General features: G+C 46.9%; 1 protein-coding gene across 6 annotated transcripts in view; it reads right to left on the reverse strand.

Annotated features, from left to right (window-relative positions):
* Positions 1-16920, reverse strand: part of LOC117827751 (chromodomain-helicase-DNA-binding protein 4-like) — a 35681-nt gene that overhangs the window by 15828 nt on the left and 2933 nt on the right. For 2 of the 6 annotated variants that reach the window (XM_034704496.1, XM_034704495.1), the window contains 16 exons: positions 14910-15019; positions 13996-14235; positions 9456-9574; positions 9030-9319; positions 7625-7755; positions 7373-7511; positions 6579-6745; positions 5665-5910; positions 5151-5354; positions 4856-5064; positions 3598-3729; positions 3403-3502; positions 3115-3306; positions 1002-1202; positions 763-900; positions 470-591 (listed from right to left, as the gene is read on the reverse strand). In XM_034704496.1, coding sequence (XP_034560387.1) covers positions 470-591; positions 763-900; positions 1002-1202; positions 3115-3306; positions 3403-3502; positions 3598-3729; positions 4856-5064; positions 5151-5354; positions 5665-5910; positions 6579-6745; positions 7373-7511; positions 7625-7755; positions 9030-9319; positions 9456-9574; positions 13996-14235; positions 14910-15019 — 2740 coding nt within the window. Of the gene's footprint in view, positions 1-469; positions 592-762; positions 901-1001; positions 1203-3114; positions 3307-3402; positions 3503-3597; positions 3730-4855; positions 5065-5150; positions 5355-5664; positions 5911-6578; positions 6749-7360; positions 7512-7624; positions 7756-9029; positions 9320-9455; positions 9575-13995; positions 14236-14909; positions 15020-16920 lie in introns of all 6 variants that reach the window. The other 4 variants (XM_034704492.1, XM_034704494.1, XM_034704490.1 and 1 more) reach the window with 3 other exon arrangements.

Here is a 16920-nt window from a genome sequence, read left to right on the forward strand (position 1 = left end):
GTGAAAAATGAAATAAATAAATGAAATCAAAAGAAACAAAACATTCCAACTTCTGTAGCTATGAACTAGGGTTTCTTCTCCACAATTGACATCTCAGATAAAATCTGACCTAATTGGTTTTATGTACTCCATCCAGTTTTCCCAAATTCTTTTAAATCTATCCGCCTCCAGTCTCAAAGAAAAAGTTAGCTTTTCCATCACATATATATTGTGTATTACCTCAACCCAGTCCTTAACCTTAGGTGCCTCATTTGCCCTCCATTTTCTGGTAATTGCTTTTTTGCTTGCAATCAGCATTATTCTATAAACATATCTATCCCCAAATCTTGTAAAGTTGATGTCCAATTTCCCCAGGTATAATACCTCAAATGTGTGTGGAAGATTCACGTATTTTACTTTCATCTAAATGAACTCTTTTCTCCCCAAACAAGCAACACCAAACCTAATACAACTGTGTGTGTGCACCTACCTGAACCTCTCTGGTGTGAGGAAGTTGAGCAGATGGAAAAGCTCCTCGAGGTTGTTCTGCAGAGGAGTTCCAGTCAGCAGCAGTTTGTGTTGCAGAGGGTAGTTGTTCAGCACGCGGAAAAACTACAGCAGGAGGAGAAGAAGAAGAAGGAGGAGAACAGGTTTATAAGAGCTACAGAAAGTTCAGACCAGTTTCTTTCATGCTTTAATAAAGAAAAAGGACCAATGATTGCGTCGCTGGACTCCTGATCTCATCATCTATCCTGCAGGATTTAGGGTGTCTTTCTGTCATACCTTGGACTGGTTGTTCTTCAGTCTATGGGCCTCGTCCACCACCAGACAGGCCCAGTCTATGGAGCCCAGGATGGCCATGTCGATGGTGATCAGCTCGTAGGATGTCAGCAGGACGTGGAACTTGATGGACGAGTCTTTCTGTTGGAGGAAAACCGACATGAAAGAAGTCAAACCTCTGAGTTCAATCTGGACGTTTGTTCATTCCTCTCCTTCGCTGTCTTCCTCCGCCTGCTCCGCACCTTCATCCTGGACGCCTTCTTCCCGCCTCGGATGGCGTTGTCCTCGAAGGAGAACTCGTTCTCTCGGATGACGGCTCTGCTGTCTTTGTCTCCCACGTACGTCACCACGTACATGTCGGGGGCCCACATCTCGAACTCTCTCTCCCAGTTGATGATGGTGGAGAGCGGGGCGCTGACCAGGAAGGGTCCCTTAGAGTGGCCCTGAAGGTGGAAGGAGAGGAGACGGGTTAGTATGTAAAAACACTCGCCATGTGACGCCTCAAGACCTTCAGACAGCATCACTCTCACATGACAGATCTGGTTTTATTTCTCAGCTGACTCGGACCCAAAAAGCAGCTAAACCATGATCCAAGACTCAAAACTCTCTTCACTTCAGATGTGAAGGATCTGTTTTTGTTTTCTGTTTGAAATGACGTCGAAGGAACTTAAAGAAAGCTCAGACTCAAGGACAGTTTTCCTTCTTTAGGCCAAAGCTTTGTCTACTTCTGATTGTTCCTGCTGCTTTAAAATAAACTCCATGTTTCCACTTTAACATCCTCATGAAGACACATTTACTTCCTGGTTCCTCAACCCTGTGAAGCTTGAGTTGTAGGTGATCTCCTTGCAGCTAAGGACTAACAGTCAGCTGAAGAATTCTTCTGTTATCAAACTTTACAGAGACGCGATACAGGCACAAGAGAATCCCAAAAGGAGGTCTCCTTTAGGCCACAAGAGGAAGCAAACATGCTCACACTCCAGATTGGGTTTGAGATGTTGGGAAACACTCATGACACACTGGGATCCTGTCTCACCCCCTTCCCCCCCAACATTTTTGGAGTCCCTGAGCTCCCTTGTCTCGTAGGTTCCTCTGATCGGCCGTAGACCTCCTTCTGCTGTGGACGTGCCAGACTCCAGCGGCAACATCTTCTACTACTTGTCTCATCACTATCACCTCTATCATCTCTCTCTTCATCTATCCCTCTCTCCAACACGGTCTCAGCAGATGTGTGTCTAACATGAGTCTGGTCCTGCTTGAGGTTTCTGCCTGTTAAAGGAAGTTTGTCCTCTCCACTGTAACTAGCTTAATACTGCGAGGTGCAATGCTCATGGTGGATTAAGGTGGGGTCAGACTGAGTCTTACCCTGTCTTGGTGTTGGGTCTCTGTTCATAATTTCACATAGAGTGGTCTAGACCTGCTCTGTTTGTAAAAGGGTCTTGAGATAACGTATGTTGTGATTTGGTGCTATATAAATAAAGATTGGTTCAGTAAACCTGGTCTTGCTTGTGTCTCCAAAGTGAACTGAAACCTCAATGCTTCACTCAGGAAGTGAACACATCAGACAAAGTGACTCATGCGCTGAAAATCTAGAGGAAGACAGGGTTGAGTTTTTCCACGGTTGTCAATTTGGCGATTCTGCACAGGCACATCAGGGCTCTGCAGGATCAGGTCTGGTCTGCAAAATGTTGCACAGCTGAGCCAATATGGCTTCTACATGGATGGGAGATGATGCATCTTAAGTGCATTGAGGCCGACTACATGAGGACTAAAGAGACGATGAGGCGATGGCTGAAAAATGGCTGAAAAAACAGCTATTTTCTACTTTCATAAACAATTTTTTTGTAATTCTGAGAGAATTTTCTCTCCTTTTTTCTGTATATGATCACAGAGAACTTCTCTAGAGCTTCACTACGTTTTAAAAAGTGTGACTATAACAAGTTAAGAGACAAAAGGAGGAGGCCCTGTGAAGATTTCCTGCTGCTCTCACAGGAAGTGCATTCTGACCTCCAGCCTCTAGGTGGCAGCAGCCTCACACGTGATCTCCCTTCCTGGGGATGTTTACTATTTGAGATCGAACTTAATGTCGTCAGATTTCACCTGACTTATACAAAATGGCTGGATGGCTGCCGGCCAACAGGACTGCAGCAGGAGGAGGAGGAGGAGGAGGAAGAGGAAGAGGAAGAGGAAGGCTGAGCCACTTATATTAAATAAAGGATGGATTCATATTTTTAGGAATACATTAATAAAATAATAAAAGAGGGAAGAAGTAGAAGTCTTATTTAACTTAAAGTGTCTGATCTGAGCTCCTGCAGGACTTCACATAAGAAGAAGCTTCATCATCTCTCTCTCTCTAACCTCTTTATACAGCGAGTAGAGGAAGACCGCCGTCTGCACCGTCTTTCCCAAACCCATCTCGTCGGCCAGGATGGTGTCGGTGCCCTGAGCCCAGGAGAAGCGCAGCCAGTTCAGACCCTCCAGCTGGTAGGGGTGCAGGTTCCCGCCCGTGCTGTCCAGGTAATCCGGCTGACGCTCGAACTTTATCGTCGGCTGGAGACGGAGAAGAGAGACGAGGTGGGTTTTATTTCATTTAGCATCCTTAGAAGAACAAGAGTGGAAAAGCAAGGATTCAAAATTTGAGCTTACATCCACCACGGGGTTCTCTGGAGGTCTATCCGGACGCTTCACTCGTCCCTTCACCTTAATCTTCTTCCCGGGTTTGCCCTCGTCTCCCATCATCAGCTCTCTGAAACACACCAAAAGTTCACACACTCGAACTTCAAAAACACACACACACACACAGCTCAGTGTGAAAAGCTTAATCCGGGGTCTGTATCTCACCTGTGGTTCCAGTACTGCACCTTGTAGACGTCAAACTCCGGGACGTCCATGTCGTCGGCCTCCCAGGTGGCCTGATCGTACGCCAGCTCTCTCCACTTGATCAGGTAGTGGCAGTTGTTCTTCCTGTCCACGCTGGAGAGCACAGAGGAGAGGGAGAGGGGTTCACTTAGACCTGAGGCTGCTGCACGAGTGCATCTTGTCTTCGTCCGGGGGTCAAACAGCTGAACGTCATCATTTAAAAGCATCTAAACCTTCAAATACACCCTTTAAAATATCCAAAGAGAGCAGCTACTAACTGCTGCTCTGATTGGAGGATGGCGTGACAGCAGTAGCAGCTGCAGCAGCCATTGGAAGGCGTTCCTGAACAGGAGCTGCATTTGCACGGCTGCAGGATGATGTAGTTACATGGTTAGAGCTGGCTCAGGCTTGGACCAGCTCTTAGTTATACTGCTATAGGCTTAGACTGTCGGGGGAACTGGAATACTGGGACCCTGTCTTCCCCTCTCTCCCCATCTCTTACTTTAACTCTTCCTGTCCCATTAAACCTTAGACCTTTCTGGAGTCCCTGAGCTCCCTTGTCTCGTAGGTTCCTCTGGATCTCTACCGTAGAGTCCCTTTTTGGGTCTTTCTTTCTTTCTTTCTTTCATTCATTCATTCCTTTCTTTCTTTCTTTCTTTCTTTCCTTTTTCCTTACTTTCTGTCCTTCTTTCCTTTCCTGTTTTCTTTCTTTCCATTGATTGATTGATTGATTTCTTTCTTTCTCTGTCTCCTTTTCTTATCCCATCCTTCCCTTCTTTCATCATTTATTCTCCTCTTTTCCTTTCTTCTGGTCTCCCTCTCTTCTCTCTTTTCTTAGACCTTTCTGGAGTCCCTGAGCTCCCTTGTCCCGTAGGTTCCTCTGGATCTCTGCTGCTGTGGACGTGCCAGACTCCAGCTGCTACAACTACTACTATCCGTCTCCCCACTATCATCTCTCTCTCTCTTCACCTCCCTCTATCCCTCTCTCCAACTCAGTCTCAGCAGATGTGTGTCTAACATGAGTCTGGTCCTGCTGGAGGTTTCTGCCTGTTAAAGGAAGTTTGTCCTTGCCACTGTAACTTGCTAAATGCTGCAAAGTGCTCTGCTCATGGTGGATTAAGATGAGATCAGACTGAGTCCTGTCTGGAAGATGGGACTGGATCTGATCCGGTCTTGATCATCAAACTTCAGCTCTGTGAAGTTCAAAGTGTGTGTGTGTGTTGTGTGTTTGTGTGCTGACCTGTGGTTGATGATGCGGTGGATCATCAGCCACTCCATCTTGATCCCGAAGCGGAGGTATTTCTCGTCCAGCTGAGCGTACATGGGGTCCTTGTTCTTCCTCTTCACGCTCTTGTCCTCCTCTCCCTCGCCGAAGTCGATGGGCGGCGGCTCGTCCATGTCGTTCTTCCTCTGATAGTTCCTGAACATCACCTGACAGTGCAGCTCCAGCTAGACGGGCGAGAGAGGAAGGTTAATACAGAGACTTCAGCGTGTGTGTGTCTGTGAGAGAGAGAGTGTGTGTAGACGACGCCCACCTGGAGCTCGGTGACCCAGGAGCAGTGCCAGTACGACATGTTGGACCACTTGGCGAAGAACTCCCTATCCGGACGTCCGGCCAGTGGGGCGGGATCGGGCTGATCTGCGGGGAGGTCTGGAGGGCGGAGGACGGGTGTGGGAGCGGGGGGGTCTCCCCAACGCCACGTCAGGATCTTCTGGACTTTCCCTTTCATGGAAGGACACTGAGGAGGAGGAGGAGGAGAGAGAGGGAGGGGGAATTCAGACGCTTCCTTTTTCTCTTTCATTTTATGTCGTCTAAAAAAACTTTATCAGATTCTGGATATCAAATTTTAAAGAATAAAACATAATTTATCTTCATGGATAACAAGAGGCAGATCTTTATATTTGAGACGCTGGAAACAGAAACTGTTTGTATGAAAACGTCCTGAAGGAGTGACGCTCCAGTTTCAGCTCTTCTTCTTATCACAACGTGTCTGGTGCATGAGATGTGCTCACAGAGGTGGTGGATGTAACCCCCCCCCGTGGACTCACCGTGCAGCGAGGGCAGATCCACTCTCCGTTGGGGATCTCCGGCAGCGGTGGATTCAGACAGTGGATGTGATAAGACGAGGGGCACGAGTCGCAGCAGAGCAGCTCTCCTCCGTCTTTGCACACCCTGCAGAACTCCATGTGGTGGTCGTCCTCCTCCATCTCCCCGGCCTCCACGTTGTCCTCCTCGACCTCGGCCTCGCCCTCCGAGCCCTCCTCGCGGGCCTCCCACTGGATGCCCTCCTTCTCCTGCAGAGGAGGAAGAATCACACATTTCAGGACCTGTACTTCAGACTTGTTTTACACGGGTGGTTTTGGGGGGAAAGTGAAGCTACAGCAGCGTCTGACGAGCTGCTTCAGAGGCCTGAGAGAGCGTTTGAGATCTGCAAAGTGGCTCTTAGGACGGAGCGGTTTGCTCCATCGCAGACGACACCTGTGGTCAGCTCGGTAGGAGGAAATCTCAGGGTAGGCCTTCTGCCTCGACAGCCGGCTGAATGCTCGGCGACTAAGGATCATGACGAGGACGTTTTAGAGCTTTGATAATGAGCATGTGTGTCTCCTCTCGGCTGAGTCACTGCACACTTTTAAACATCAGATTTAAGACTTTTTCAGACCTTTTTTTAGATTGATTATCCAATTTCTGTGCAGCAGAACAGCCACTAACACCAGCGTGGGATATTTAACACTGCATGCAAAGTTTGAAAGCTTTTCTTGCACATCTTGCAAGTCGCCTGCAATCATAGTTTTTCTCTTATTCAGTGCATTATTTAATCTGGAAGCCAAATTTCCTCCTCCTCCTCTCTTCTGTTTGCACATTGTCCAGAGGTGAAGTCATGTTAGGGTTCAGGGACCTGCAGCCTGGTTTTAGGAGCAAGTTCTACCTCTGAATGATTACTGTTGGTGAGCATTAGTCTTACACAGTGCGGGCAGCTCCACGTCCCCTCTGGTGCCTTCTCCATGTCAGGGTCCAGGCAGACCATGTGGTACGCTCGGGGGCAGGTGTCGCACAGGATGATCTCGCCGCCCTGCTGGCACACCTCGCAGTAGTCCTGGTGGTCGGTCTCATAGCCGTCTCCCTCCTCAGCTTCTGGATCAAAGAGAAAACAAAAAAAAGACATCCACTCGCTCTGTGAGTCATTATCCCCTTCAAGGACAGGCGCAAACCTGATGATCTCACAGCCTAGTTCAAACACATCAACGCAGACTCTTAAAGCAGACCAAAGTGGAGCTAAAACACTTCAAGAAAACGATGCGTTTGAGACTCTGGAGCCAAGAGTTGGTGTATTTCTGCAAACTCTCCAGGCTCACTTATCAGTAACCTCTCTAGCCTCTCACATCAGAGGTTTATCTGAAGGGATCTCCTCCCTGAAGACTCGTTAACCTCTTCAGGTCTGATCCAGGACTCTGCGCACAGAGAGAGAAGACGCAGCAGCAGGAGACGACTCGAGCCGAGATGTCTTCCTGCTAAATTTACCAAACTCTGCTGACTCAGCCGTAGTGACTAATGTGTGTGTGTGTTTGCATACACCCCCCTCATGCTGTGGTGCATTCAAGACTTTCAGTGTTTAACCCTGCCTGCGCTTATTCTAATCCTCAGCTCTGTGTTTGAGAAGCTCTCTGCAGCATCAAACGAGTCCCTGTCACGTGACAGCTGGTGAAATGAACCCGGGGGAAAGGATCGGCGAGAGAGGAGAAGCACCTGAAGGCGCACCTTTCTTCTTCTTGGGTTTGCTCTTGGACGCCTTCTTTTTGCTGCGGCTGCTTCGGCTGTTCGACCCCTCGGAGACGGAGACGCTGTTCATGCTGCCGTCGTCGAAGTCGCTGTCCACGTCGGGCTCGTCCTCCTCGCTCTGCGGGGGGGGGGGAAACACAAAGACACGTTCATGAGTGAAAGCGCTTCACCAACCCGGGAGTGTCTTTAAGTTTGCAAACAAGAGCAGTGAAGCAGGGAACGGGGTCGTACCGAGGAGCGCTTCCGTTTGCTGTTGAAGCCTCCCAGTTTGATTTTGAGAGGAGCTACTTTCTTGGTCTTGGCGTTGTTCTTCTTCTCTTGAGGTTTGGCCGCAGGTTTGGACTTCTTGCGGGCGTTCGGACCTGTGGACACGAAACAGAGGGTTGGGAGGTGAGCCATGCACAGAGGTGAAGAACAGTAAAGGGAGTAGGGGTGACCCCAAATAGTCGAATATTGGACGATTCGTTCTAACGAGCCATAGTGGAATATTTGCATATGAAACGTGGATCATTCCATTCAAACCATGGGGGTGCTCAATGTCTAATTTTACATTATTTTCCTGTTTCCCGTAAAAACAGTGTCTCATATGTGTCTTATATAATTATAGACTTATTGAATGTAATTCTGAGAACAGCTCTTGAAGTGTTAAATCTCCTTAAAGTGGTAATTAAATCTCCCCTGGTAATTAAAGTTGGACTCTCCCATTTAGGTGGACCTGTGGAGCAGACGTACCTCAGCTGGCCTTTAAATCTTTCTATGTTCATGGCAGCTCAAAATGTCAGGAAATAAAACTTCAGTTGATCCTAAAAACTAGTGATGAAGATGAGGAGCAGCTTCATGAAGAGGGCTGTGAGATCAAGGATTACCGGACCACACAAAAACTGTACGGGGCCAAAAGAACCAGGAGGGATACCCCAAAGCTGTCTGAAGCCCCAAAAACAATCCACAGCATCCCATCCACCTCCACACCATCAGAGAGGATATTCTCAAAGACAGGATTTACAGTCAACAAAGACAGGAGCGCACTTCTGCCCGTACACACGATGGTTTTCCTCACGTACAGTTTGAAAAGACTCACGCGGACAAAGACGAGATGAAAGACTGTTTTAAAAGGTTCTGTTAAGAGATTTAAAAACCCTTTAGCTGGTTCAGGTTTGATTTTGAACATTATACAAATGTTTAGCCTTAAGTTGGACAAACTACCCTCTGCAGTGCTGCTCTCTGCTGTGTGAACACTGTTTAAATATCTCCTGATTCCTTACTCTATAGTGGAGCCTTGTTCCATGTTTAACTGATGGTGGCCTTATTTGAGTTTTCTCTCCTTCATCGCCTCGTTGTTTTTGCAACATAGATTTAAAAAATCTAAGTTTTATACTTATAATATTCTGTTGTCCCTTTTACTTTAAGCTATGAGTCTCTTAATTGTAAAGGGTTATGTGTAATATTGTCATGCGGTCACCATCATGCAGACTTTGGGTCAATAAGGAGAAACAACAAACATTCCACTATTCATCCACTACGGGCAAAATCTGATGAATCAGATTCCACTAAGCAAATCCTTAGTCGGGCTCACCCCTAATAAAGGGAGATCCACAAACTGTTTTGACTCTGACTCCTCTAAGCATCCTAGCCGTACCTTTGCCCTCCTTCGTCTTGGCCTTGCGTAGCGGCGGTGGAGGAGGCTCCTGAGGCTCAGGAGCTGGCGGTGCAGCTGCAGGAGCGGGAGCGGCAGCAGCAGCAGCAGGCGGGGCGACCTCGGCCACCATGTTGTCTACGGCTGCGGGGACGTTGGCGGTGGCCAGTGCGGCGTTGGCGGCAGCCGCTCCTCTCAGAGGGTTGTTGGTGCTGAACTCTCGCCACTTTGCTCCCAGGACCATCATCATCTTTGAGACGGCGATCTTGGGGTTCTTTGCGGCGATGAGAGGCCTGAAGGGGGAAGAGGGGAACTCATCAAGCACCCAAACATGTCACATATTTCAAAGTTTGCTCCTCAAACGTCTGGGAGAGGCGAGGAGAAGAGCACATTAACGCCTCTTTGAGTGAGAGTGTGTGTGGCGTCTACCTGACGAACTGGCTGAAGGCCTTGTAGTTGGTCAGAGAGCGGTAGTCCTCCTCGGTGAAGACATGGTCGATGTCCTCCATGCCCCAGTCGTCGAGCAGCTGGGACGAAGACTTCGGCTCCTGCAGGGAACAACAGTTCATTAATGTCAGGAAGAGGAAGAAGACTGAAGGAGAAGATCGCTCTCTCTTTACTCGGTCACCAATCTGACATGCAGGTTGTGCAGAAACGCTGATCTCCTAAAAACACAGCACTGCTCCTTTACTCTCCACCACCTCTACCGGGTGAGCGAGCGCTTATCAATACTAATCTGATCAATCGATCAGTGCGTGGAGCGTGGAGGAGAGGAACCAGATTTAACAGACAAGCTCAGACGTGTGCAAACCTGCTCTGCATTCAATCGATACGCGCTAAAGAGATGACATGTAGGGCGACATGTGGAGCGTTCACAACAACAAACAATCAGCTGATCACTCGCAGACGGAGTGACCGACGTGTGGGACCACGACGGCGACTCACCTGCTCGGGTTCATGCAGAGTTTTATAAAAGCTTTGAGCGTCAGAAATAAAACTCTTTTGTTCCCGTCCTGCCTGCGGACAACGACAGAATATAAACGGGGACGGAGAGTCTTTCATCGGGTGTTGCACAACAATCTGTTCACCACAGTGTTTGGAGAATCTGCAGCAAGAACTCAGTGGTTCACATTTTTTTGATTTCCAGCAGCCTGAAAATAATCTTAAAGTTGTGCTTAATTTTAAAACTTACAAAACAAAGAATCAAAAAAATCTGGATGTGCTCAAGATGAAGAAGCTGCTTTCATTCTGCTCTCATTCAAGGGTTTGTATTTACTGTAATTATTTGAAACACTGTGGATTGATATCAGAGGCATCAAAACTATGAAAGAACATATGTGGAATTATTTAATTCACAAAAAAGTGTTAAACAAATCAGAATATGTTTTAGATTTTAGATTCTGTAAAGTAGCCCCATTTTTCCTTCATGACAGCTGCAACCGCAAAACGTTCATGACAAAAGAAACGCAGATTCATTTTTTGAAGTGGTTTCAGTTCTGCAACTAAAGATCATTTGTGTTGATTTTGGTTGCGGTAACATTCATCTCTTTTGTCATGCATCTGTTAAAAAATGTGCAATTAACAGCAATCTATCGTCTTCTTTTGTCCAGAACTCACATTTATACTGAGAAACTTTCATATTAAAGCCACTTGAATCCCAGAATCATGATTTTTTGTATCATGTTTGGGATTAAAGAGCTGATTATTAACCCTTGCAGCTCCTGTATGAAGCTCACTTTGCAGAGGTCCTGAGATCAGGTCACATGGTGTTTAAATAAATCTTCATTGGGGTGCCATTGGCATAGCGGCAGGGCGTAAAAAAAATTACTTTAGACCTCATCTGCCATTGGCTAGTGACCTCCAAAAATGTGAAATCAAATTCCTGCCACATCTTCCTTGAAACGCTCTTCCCGCCGTGCTTCTTCAAGCAAAGGGAATGAATAGAACTCCAGTAGCTGACGTCACGCTGTTCCCGACGACACAACACAATCACAACACAAGTACGGCGCGCCGCGAGGGTCAAAACAGCCTGATAGTCTGCAGAAATGGGCGAAAGTATGCAAACAAAACCTCACATGCAATACAACATTTTCCATCGGTCACTGGCGGGTGTGTGTTTTTGTTTTACAGGCCAAACTAATCTGCCATTGGCGGGTGTTAAATTTACACCATGCATAGCGGTGTAAGTGCGTGCCCCCATGTACAGAGGCTGTAGCCCTCGTCGCAGAGGTCACGAGTTTGATTCCGGCCTTCACCATTTACTGCATGTCCTCCCCCTCTCTCTACTCCCCACATTTCCTGTCTCTCCCCAGCTGTCCTGTCCACTGAAGGCAGAAATGCCCACAAATATAACTTTAAAAAATAAATAAATGAATCTTCATTCTTAGATGAAGTTTTATTGCTACACATAAAAAAAAACGTTGCGAGTAAAAGCGACTTAGTGAAAGGTAAAAGGCCCTGAAGCAGGTGAGCAGCAGTGATTCTAAACCACTAAGACCAGTTAGAGGTAAAGTGGGCCAGCCTGCGCCTGCACCTTCCTCCTCCTCCTCCTTCAAAAAGCTGCTTCCTCGTTCCGTTGTCTTACAGCCCGAGCTGCAGGCAGGATTGAGGGCGGCTCTGCCGATGAATTAAAACGTGTTTATCTAACCAAAAAAGAAAAAAAAGGGTCAAGAGCGCAGTGCGGAGAGGCGCTAGGCGGGGTTACCATGGCAACAGCATATATGCCTTACAAACCCAGCCCTAACACACACACATACACACACACACACACACACACACAGACACACAGAGACACAGAGACACAGAGAGAGAGAGAGAGGCTTAGACACCCCCACTCCACCCCTTGTATAAGTGTCATTAACCACACGAGGCCCCCTATTGGCCGCCCGGGCTGCGAGTCCAGCAGACGCAGCTCTTTGTTTGAGCGTCAGAGAGAGACAGACGGCAGGTACACGCTTTACACGCTGTACACGGATGGGCTGAAGGCGCTCGACGTGGAGAGACGGCAGAGCTTTCACAAAGTTATAATCAAAGAAGGAGGATATTTCAGAGGAGTCAAAGAGTTACTTCAAATATTTTCTCATTTTAAAAGTACAATTTTTCATTGTTTCTACTGGTGCGTGGTTGTAATACGGTATTCCCGCCAGACGGTGGCTATAGAGCGTCTTAAAGCTGTTTGCTAACCGCATTAAATAACAGAAGAAGAAGAAGAAATGTGAACACACGCTCCACGCTGCGTCACAGAAACACCGACATAAAGGTCGAGAAAGACGCTGAAAGTGCCCGCAACTAGCAGCACCTCGTCCTGCTGCTGGTTAACGTGACTACCACACAAACGGGCTGTTAATGGGACAGGTGTGTGTGTGTGTGTGTGTGTGTGTGTGTGTGTGTGTGTGTGTGTATTTTGGCTTGAAATGCCCATCCCTAGTTTAAACATCTGAACCACAAACACGACTCCCGGCGACTCTGCATCGTGCTCGTCTGCAGAGGATTCAGAGTCTTAAGAGTTCCACTTTTTACACCCAAGAGCCAAAATCAACCTCTCTAAAAGGTGTGTATGTGACTCACAGCCCAAAACAAGGACTCCTCTTTTTATATCAAGACAAAGAAGCTCAAGATAAATGCAAATGTTTGATATTTGGCGAGTAGCTGACGTTAATCAGTTCTGGGGTTCCGCAGGGAGCGCCAAAAGGATCACTGAGGTTCTGCTGTTTTTTTTTGCTTTTTAACCTGAAGTCTTGTCAAGTTTCTGTAAAGAGGTCTAGAAAGTCAATCTATTAGCAGAGGAGACCTTTAGCTTCGAGCTGCGCTAACCTCGGATGATACTATACGTCTAACCACTATCATCTCTCCGTCTTCATCTCCCTCTATCCATCTTTCAAACCCCTAATCCCATTAAAGTTACTAACCATAGACCTTTCTGGAGACCCTGAGCTCCCTTGTCTGGTAGGTTCCTCTGGATCTCTGCCCTAGAAGGCCCACTGCTGTCTCAACACTATCATATCTCTCTCTCTCTTCACCTCCCTCATACCCTAAGTCTCTAAAAGTAGTATGGGAGGTAGAGCCTTCAGTTATCAGGTCCTTCTCCTTTGGAATCATGTACCAGTCAGGGTCCGGGAGGCAGACACCCTCTCTACTTTTAAGAGTAGGCTTCAAACTTTCCTTTTTGATAAAGCTTATAGTTAGAGCTGGATCAGGCTTGGACCAGGTCTTAGTTATGCTGCTATAGGCTTAGACTGACACACTGGGATCCTGTCTTTCCCTCTCTCTGCCTGTCTCTTACTTTAACTCTTCCTGTCCCATTAAAGTTACTAACCATAGATCTTTCTGGAGTCCCTGAGCTCCCTTGTCTCGTAGGTTCCTCTGGATCTCTGCTGTAGATTCCTTTTTTGGGTCTGTCATTCATTCATTCTTTTCTTCTTTCTTTCTTTCTTTCCTTCTTTGTCTCCTTTTCTTATCCCATACTTTCCTTCTGTCATTCTTTCCCCATTTCTTCTCCTCTTTTTCTTTCTTCTGGTCTCCCTCTCTTCTCTCTTTTCTTAGACCTTTCTGGAGTCCCTGAGCTCCCTTGTCTCGTAGGTTCCTCTGGATCTCTGCTGCTTTGGAAGTGCCAGACTCCAGCTGCTACAACTACGACTATCCGTCTCCCCACTATCATCTCTCTCTCTCTTCATCTCCCTCTATCTCTCTCTCCAACACGGTCTCAGCAGACGTGTGTCTAACATGAGTCTGGTCCTGCTGGAGGTTTCTGCCTGTTAAAGGAGGTTTGTCCTCTCCCCTGTAACTTGAGATCAATGAGGCTTCTTGAATTCTCTGGGTCTGAGTTTTTGTAACTGTTTCAGGTCTCAAAGCGTAATCAGAGGCTCACAACGAGTCCTCCATGAAGACCATGATCTACGACATGTTGGTGTTGGGCGATGACGTTGTTGTGTGTTCATGTATGCGTGCTGCGTGCTTCATTTCCCCTCACCATGCCATCGTCGTCATCATCCTCGTCCTCTTCCTCCGGCTCGGGCTCTTTCTTCTTGGAGGACCCCCTCTCGGCTACCGAGCTGCTCCTCTTCTTCTCTTTGCCGCTGCTGCCTCTCTTCTTCTTCTTGCGTCCCGGAGTGTAGTCGCTGCCCTCGCTGTCGGAACGTGGGACGGCTCCTTCCTCCGTCTCCCCCGTGCCGCCCACCTCCATGGGCTCCGGGGAGCTGATGGCGAGCTCCTGGAAACGGTGAGAGAAGACGGATAGAAATCAGGGGATGATGACAGGACAAAGAGATTGATGGATAAAATGAAGCATGGTGTAAACGGACCTGGGGAGGTGGTTCTCTTAGGATCTTAAAATCTGAGTAGCGAGCTTGTTCTTTTCAAACTTCAAGAGGAGTTTTAGATCTCTTAAATCTTACAAGATCGCCCTCCTGTACCCCTCACATTCATCTACTTCTTAAAGCTTCCTTCTTTCATGTGTGACAGGACAGATGAAACAAGAACTGAAACGTGAGGAGTAGAGGAACAGGGAAGACGTCCAGCAAAGGGTCGAGACAGTAAGCCAACAAGTCCATGCATGTTTTTAAAGGCGAGGGTCGAAATTAGCTTCCAAAGAGAAGTGTAAAAACAAACAAACACTTTGGTTTATTCTGTTAAAAGTCTAGCAGGGAAATAAACTGCAGACTTGTTTAGTTTGGACGGGTGTTAGGTGTGTAAACAGAGCTGGATCTGGTTTAGGATACACACCACGACACGGGCGATCTCAACTACGCCCCTGTTTATTAGAGCTAACAGCTGTTGTTCCTACATGAGAGGATAACAAGACAACGTGCCCTCTAAGGTCTGAAATACTGAACCAATCTGGAATGGAGTTGAGGTTTCCTTCAGTTTTTGAGGTGACCACCTTACCTCTCTGCGCGACCGCCTCTTGCTGCCTTTGCTCTCTTTGCTCTTCTTGGCCTTCTTCTTCTTCTTCACCTTCGGAGTATCTGTTTCCGAGATCTCCTCTTCCTCCTCATCTGCAAAATCGGGGGAGAAGAGGACATGTTAGGGTTCAGGTACAACTCAGAGCACGGCGTGGTTTTTATTTTCCAAACAGAGGGCTGTGAAGACAGGATGCATATGAAAAGTGACACCCTTGTTTGTTTACTTCTGAAGGTTTAACATGAACCGACTGTTTTATTAAATTCTGCATTAAGTGGATAACTCAATTACTTGTTTCCTACAGAATCTCAAACACTTGGACGTGCAGAAGTGACGGCCTCAAATGTCTTGTTTGGTGAACGGCTCGCTTTAATGTCAAGTCAGGGAACAAAGGAGTAAACATTTGAAACGATGCATTCACTGACTGCAATCCAATCTAAGAACATGTAATAAAAAAATTAGATATATCAAATCATCTCATCTTCTGACCACTTGTCATTTCTGTGGTTTCAAACACAAGATGGCCTCTTTTCTTGCAGACTGTGATTAGATGACTACAATAAGTGGTTGAAACTGCAACCCTTCAGTCCAACTTCTTGGCACAAAGAGCTTATTAATCTAATTCACTACAGTAAAAATAAAGTGAATGGCAAGCTGCCATGAAGATGCACCTGGTGAGGAGGAAATCTAATGTAATGAGCTTTTTGGGGTCAAATAGAGGAGACCAAGCTGTGTGGCTGTAAATTTGAATATATGGGATAATGTGATGTGAGTCCATGAACTCACAGGAGGTTAAAGATCTTTCTGGCGTCCAAAACTCAATGATGTGAAAGCTAGACTTGGGACTTGAGTTCAGTTTCCATGGTTTTATCATTGCTCTCTCTCTCTTATTCTCCTCTATCCTTCTTTCAAACCCCCCATCTCAGTCTCAGCAGATGTGTGTCTAACATGAGTCTGGTCCTGCTGGAGGTTTCTGCCTGTTAAAGGAAGTTTGTCCTTGCCACTGTAACTTGCTAAATGCTGCAAAGTGCTCTGCTCATGGTGGATTAAGATGAGATCAGACTCTCCTCTGTCTGTCACATTAAAGTTACTGAGTCCCTGAGCTCCCTTGTCTCGTAGATTCCTCTAGATCTATGTCCTAAATGGCCTGCTGCTGTGGACGTACCAGACTCAAGCTGCTACAACTACTATCAGTCTCACTGCTATCATCTCTGTCTCTTCATCTCCCTCTATCCAGTATGGCTGTCTAACATGAGTATGGTCCTGCTCGAGGTCTCTGCCTGTTAAAGGAAGTTTGTCCTTGCCACTGTAACTTACTTCAAGGTGCAATGCAGACTTAGTCCTGTCTGTAAGAGGGGACTGGATCTTAGCCTGTCTTGATGTTGGGTCTTTGTTAATAACAGAACATAGTAGTGTTGTAGTCAAGACCACATTAACCTAGACCAGGACATGTCCAAGACCAGAGTGCACCGGGACCAAGACAAGACCAAGACATTTAGGGATTGAGACCGAGACAAGACCAAGACCATATATATCAAATACTGAGTCCTCCCAGTCCGAGACCGAGACAAGACTGGTTAAAAATGCTTTCGATTCCAAGACGAGACCGAGACCCTTTGTGCCCACCGCCATCAGATTGTTAAACAGTAACGGAGGCCACAGACTGCATCACGCTGACCACCATCATGCTAACAGAGCTAACACCGGACACGAACACCACATTGGAAGGATTTCACCTGCTGTAGGCGGACAGGATACAGGAGAGTAAGACTGAACTAACTGGGGAAGAAGGCCGGCTCAGTCCTGGACCCTGTGGAGGTGGTGGCTGACAGGAGGATTATGGCCCAGCTGTCGTCTCTGATGGACTTTTTTTAATATATATATTCTTGTTGAAATTCTTGTTCTGTACACCTTTTTGTTTGCTGCTGTAACCATTTTTAATACTGGCTGTAATTACTTCTATCTAATCTAAATTCCATTGTAACATTGTATATAT

Source organism: Notolabrus celidotus, chromosome 16 (assembly GCF_009762535.1).
Source record: "Notolabrus celidotus isolate fNotCel1 chromosome 16, fNotCel1.pri, whole genome shotgun sequence".
NCBI classification, from domain to species: domain Eukaryota; kingdom Metazoa; phylum Chordata; class Actinopteri; order Labriformes; family Labridae; genus Notolabrus; species Notolabrus celidotus.